The 5,758-nt window shown below is 34.0% G+C and overlaps 1 protein-coding gene across 1 annotated transcript; it reads right to left on the bottom strand.

Annotated features, from left to right (window-relative positions):
* Positions 1 to 659: 659 nt before the first annotated feature.
* LOC8268570 (probable protein S-acyltransferase 15) lies at positions 660 to 5,302 on the bottom strand. The gene is made up of 7 exons (XM_002530897.4): positions 4,961 to 5,302; positions 3,450 to 3,542; positions 3,254 to 3,355; positions 3,098 to 3,169; positions 2,183 to 2,281; positions 1,339 to 1,434; positions 660 to 1,151 (listed from the first exon to the last, which is right to left on the bottom strand). The coding sequence occupies exons 1-7, from the start codon at positions 5,216 to 5,218 to the stop codon at positions 1,059 to 1,061; spliced, it is 813 nt and encodes a 270-aa protein (XP_002530943.2). The 5' UTR covers positions 5,219 to 5,302; the 3' UTR covers positions 660 to 1,058.
* Between the last annotated feature and the right edge of the window lie 456 nt (positions 5,303 to 5,758).

Below are 5,758 nucleotides of genomic sequence, written 5' to 3'. Positions count from 1 at the left end.
ATACACACGTGCGCACACATGTACGCACATGTATCTGTCATGATTAGTCCTCCAAATCTAGAGAAAGGATGGGGAACACTATAAAAGGTAAGTTAAGGTACCAACCTAAAAATGTACCTAGAGTAAATCTTGATATGATGTTCTAAACTACAGCGAGAACTAGAATTCTTTTACTTTACCATAAAAGAGAGAAAAAGCCCAGAAAACCGATTTTAAATAGACTGATAAACATAAAGCAACTGGCAGAAAACTATATTCGTTTTCACTTCTGCCTGGTTCTCTCAATTATCAACCGCTACAGAACAAAACGTTTAATATTCTACATTTAGTAATGAATACTATGTCCATAAATATTACTGATGGTGGGTAACCTTGATGTCCAGGATCTATTATCACCAGGACTCATAAATGAACTTTTCAGAATCCAAAAGGAATGGCTCTGATTCATGCAGTCCACCAAATCCATTCTTCAATACAATTTCTTCAGTTTCTCACCACATAAGCATCCTACTAGTGTAACCCACAACATTATGGAGAACTAGTAATAAAAGAACTGCAATCTTTACTTCTGCTTGTGCCTCAAAAATATATTTGGTAAGGGTTAACAGCTAATAAAAGTAAAATACTGAAAGCACATTTTCAACTGTGCATAGAGAAAATTCGACAAAATTTTCGTTACCAAGAATTGTATTGAAACATTCGTCTGCCAAAAAAGACACTTGTATATAGTTTGTGTTTACAAGAGAAGCCTTGATCTACAATTTCTACATCTCCTATGTTACATTCTAGCAAAGGTATAAAGAACAATGGTTTATCCAATTAAACAACAATAATTACAGTATGCTTGAAAAACTTACTATTGATTTATTTAGACAGAATACTTTCCCAAGGTTATTCAGCAAACTCCGCCTTGCTGCTAGTCAGTAACTCTGTCTAGCTTCTTCTCAGCTAGAGAATTTTTGAAGAATAGAATGGACAACTGTGAATTCCTCATATTCTGAATCAGTTGCATAAGAGGCCCCAAATTCTGAGAGTTGAGAAGCAACTGGACATGTATATCAACTATCATGTGATGTAGGAAAGTTCATTCCATCTTTTAGATGGCCTACTGCTGTGGGACATAACCATTTAAGCATGTTTGAACCCAATACCTGATCAGAGGTTCAAAAGAAAAATCATTTGAACGGACTAAAACGAAAAACAGAAATAAGATACTATGTTAACAGAGTAAAAGTAACAGAACACAAGGCTTGCATGTAATGGCACATGTTTATGCATGATGAGAGAGAGAGAGAGAGAGAGAGAGAGAGAGAGAGAGAGAAAGAGAGAGAGAGAGACCGAGATGATATTTTTATAAACAGTAAGGTCGAATTGATGTCGATAACTCTGCCCACATTTCCTAGCCAGCCATGCAGCACGTATTCCTTCATAATACTGGAAAGCACAAAATAATTATTAATCAATAAAACAGAAAGTCATCTATGTCAGCATAATTATAATATTTTATCTTGAACTTTATACATTTTAGCAACATGGTTCTCAAACAGCAATTCCAGCAATCAATTGACTGAACAGTAATTTCTGTTGTTATTTGTACTTTATGATCAGCTAAGCTCAAGTCTGTTGCTAAACCAAAGTTAAGATGAAATTATGACATCTGCTTGTGTGCTCAAATCTTAAAAACTGTCTAATGCAAAGTTGGTGTGGCATGTAAATTCATGACTAATTGTAGTCTTAAAAAAGGAGGGTAAGTAAAATGGACCAGTTATTTTCTTGTTTGAGCAGAGAAGGTAAAACAAGAGAGGGGGGGCAAGGAATACATTCAGTTATTTCCTCAAGAACCCATTTTCTTTGAATTTGAGTTCCTACATTCCTAATTTATTTTCTTTCCTTCCATTATTTTCCCTTTGTCAAATATAGTATTAAGAAAGATTTCTTTTATTTTTTTTCCCCTAAACCCACTAATTGGAAAGTGGACGCACTGTATACATTGAAGGAGTCCTCGATGGTGGACACATGTGACATGTCAGCATATATATGAATTATCGCAGATTGAAGTATTCAACTACCTGATCATCTGAATTATCTTTCAGATATCACATTGCAAAAGTGCATCAGCTTCAGTTAAAAATCTAGATATATCCAATCTATGTTAATCAAGTTCTGAAATCCAATAACCCACCTCTATGGTTGTCAGATTATGAGCAATAAGGTAGATATGCCAAGCCAAGAAAGTCCCAAGTGTTGCGCTCAGGGCTGTCATCATTGCTCCAAAAACAATCTAAGATAATACCAGTATCAGTAAATCTTTTACAATCTAAAAAATATAAAACCGGCACGCTTGCTTGCACATACAAATAGTAGAAATTAAGTGAAAAGGTATGCTGTGAATCTAAATCAACCCATAGAGCACTTGAATATAATGTATGCATATTGCATGACCATATAACATGAAATATACAAACTAAATTAAAATATCAGCAAATATGTGCTATGGATTAAGGTTATAAGCTTTTCTTTGGTATTAGTCATTGCTAGAATAAACTCTAAACTACACCTAAAAATCTAAGCTACATCAACATGATCATTACCCCTATGTCTTTCACCAGATTTTATCACTGCTTCTGAAACAGAAAGAAGATAATAACCTTAGTTGAATTCTTTTTAAGAGTTTAGTTGCCAGGTTGAAGGAAAGTCGGTTAATCAAAAGTCACAAGGATTGTGCTATTGGACTCTATCTATTAGTGAATTTTTAACTATAAATTATGTGAAATGCCAATAACATTTTCGAGAAAAATTTAGCTTCAAATTATAGATCTTGATCTATGTTTGACACTACACAGATCAAAAGGAAGGTAAAAAGAGAAAGAAAGGATGGGAATTCATCTTTCCTTTTGTTGTGATTAACACAGAGAGGAAAGGAATTAAAAAAAAAAAAAAAGGTTGTATACCGCCCAGTATTGGGCAGCCCTCCATTGCTCTTACATAAATATATTACTTGCCACTTGCCAGAAGGAGAACAGTATAATGGCAAAAAAACATTTGATGAAACCACTTCAACAATGATCTCATGTTCATTGATTGGATATGTACTTACATAAAAAGTCTTGAGGGGAGTCCTCCCGCCAAAATCCCAGTTTCTTTGAAACACGCTGCTTATAATCATGACCTAAGCATGGCAAGCACTTATATCAAAACCATAAGCTTTGAGTAATTTTAGAAAAGGGAGGAGGAGGGTCCAGAGAAGGCCTACCATAGAATAGATACTTGCTGCAGTTGCATAGAGAAGTAATATGAGAAAAGCCTTATAATTCCAATAACCAACACAATTGTTTATCCATAAACAATGATGATCCTGCATCCAGTTTTTGGAAGACATTAATTAACAAATCTGTTCAAATTCAACATGAATCAAATAATGACAGCAACAGGAATGTAACCTAACCTACCATCTTCAGAACACACCTTCTGCAGATCCGGCAATGATGAGCCCTGGGAGGCTTGTATGTGCAACACTTTTCACATTGCTTCATTTGTGATTCCTATCGCAAGTTAAAGCATTGATTAGTCTAAAGAGGATCACAAGGAAACATAGGTTATTCTGCTATATAATAATCTCAACCTGCAGTAAGATTATCAGTAATTTGAGTTCATGGTGCTCCAGGAATAAGTCCTCATCCTTATAGAAAGATGCACCATTTGTGTCTATTGACAGTTGACACAAGGAAGAATTCTCAACCTTGTTAGTTGAGTATATTCTGGCTATGGACGTAGATGTTTACCATACTTTCTTTTTATACAATTGAACTACTTGATAAGCTCTTCTAGCAAAGAATAGCTTGCAAGGCCACATCTAACATTTAAGTTACAATTCTGAAGCATCATAAAATGGATCTCATGCAGGTTTTCTTAATCGTTAATCAATCAGATCATTAAGGAAACTCTATATTCAAACAACCAGATGACTTGGCTCCCAAAAGAAGCAGATCACTCATAACAATTGTTGAATTCTACATAGTGAACAATAATCGCCATTACTATAATGTGAGCTCACTTTCATTTCTCTCAGCATTTGAATCGATATTCTCTTATCCAGTGCTCTCCCTTTATTACAATTATATCGTCACAACTACTTCATCTTGACATATTTAATGCTTGAGTTATTAAACAAGACTCCTGGCCACAATCCATAGCCCTCTAGTCTCTACCACAGCACAGACAATCTTCATGAGCTCTGCACCAAATCAGAAGCTAACTAGTGGAGATTATTAACATTCTCCAAAATGAATTCATGACCTTGGGTTACTATCTGAAATGACTGTTTTCATGACTCAAAAGTGTGTTATATAAAACATTAATCTGTTGCAACATTCTATGGCATTGTAGGCAAGCAGAAAGGAACGAGACATAATTATGTTATACTATACTTGGACTGTAAACAAATATTAGATCTAATGCCACAATCTAAATCTCTAGATTAATATATATGTTATTCAAATACTAAGTATAAATCGATGCCAGAATCCTTTCTCGTCTTTGATACCACAGAAACATACAATTCGAGTAAGCCGAGTCCAAAAAACACTCCCTAAAGTCGTGCCAGCTTTTATGCTATTACAAATTAGAAAAGAAAATTGCAAAACAACCAAAAAAGTTTAGTCTACCTAAGTATAGCATTCTGTCAGTAAAATATAAAACTAAGCTTTAAGAAAAAGAAAAAAAGAAAGCATCCAAATCATTCTTCAAAACCACCATTTAACTGAATAATTCATGAAGAATCACTTCCTAGTAGCAATTCAGTAATTTCAATCAGAGAACCTACAACAACACATAAATCAAGGAAATTAACATCTCAACAGACATTCTTTCATTAGTTTCTAATTGAATACCAAACCCAAAAAAAAGATTCTCACAGAAACACAAGAAGAAGCATCAATAGAGGAACGTGATAGTAACTTACATTATCTTGAACATGATTCCCTTCAACATCAGGGACGTAAGAAGAAGGGACATGACCAGGGTCAGTAAGAACACAAACAGAGAAAGAGAAAACACATAAAGAAGCCATCAAAGTAAAGATCAAAGCATTTAAAGTCCCAGCTGAGCTCTGTAAACCAACCCAATTCTCTACAACAATGAAGAGTGTAACATAATAAATAAAACCCATTAAAACAAATACACTGAAGACTGGGATAGATATGAATTTTTGGCACTTCATCGTAGATTTATGGATTTATTTGATGTGTTTTTCTGTTTGCTGGAGACAAGCTCTTGAAAAGGAATAACATTAAGAACTGCTATATAGGTTGCTTAAAAATTGGGCTTAGTAAGAGTTGGGCTCATGAAAAAACTTTATAATAGGCTCTAATTAAGTTTAAACTTGGGCTTCTAAATTAGCGGAAATGGGTTCTAAAATCTCTAATTGCTGTTTGTTTGCCCTTTATTGAATGATCAACAGTCTCTCTGTCTAAAAAAATAAAATTTGCTGACTTTTATACCACCAGATATAAAAATTTATAAGAATATGCTTATAACTAAAATAATTTACTTTTGTACAATCCATAAAAAACACACCTGCTCAAAACTCCAAAACAACGGATCCAAAAAGTTAAAAAATTGCAACAACTTAATCTAACAAAATTACAACACCAAATTTCTAGAAATCAATCAGAAATCTCGATAATCATTTATGATACACAACATAAACGGGAGAACAGAAAGCTTCTTCAACATACATTCATCAAATTCGAATATAAAA

Source organism: Ricinus communis, chromosome 6, assembly GCF_019578655.1.
Source record: "Ricinus communis isolate WT05 ecotype wild-type chromosome 6, ASM1957865v1, whole genome shotgun sequence".
Classification (NCBI taxonomy): Eukaryota; Viridiplantae; Streptophyta; class Magnoliopsida; order Malpighiales; family Euphorbiaceae; genus Ricinus; species Ricinus communis.
Note: the sequence above shows the minus strand (reverse complement) of the source record. Positions and strands in the feature narration are given on the sequence as shown.

What these genes read in the sequence shown, in the direction of transcription:
- LOC8268570 (XM_002530897.4), bottom strand. Translation starts at nt 5,218, where the DNA reads ATGAAGTGCCAAAAATTCATATCTATCCCAGTCTTCAGTGTATTTGTT. An exon ending in GGAATCATGTTCAAGATAAT is followed by an intron (nt 3,543 to 4,960) that starts GTAAGTTACTAT and finishes AACTTGCGATAG; the next exon opens with GAATCACAAATGAAGCAATG. An exon ending in ATAATCTGACAACCATAGAG is followed by an intron (nt 1,435 to 2,182) that starts GTGGGTTATTGG and finishes TGTGCTTTCCAG; the next exon opens with TATTATGAAGGAATACGTGC.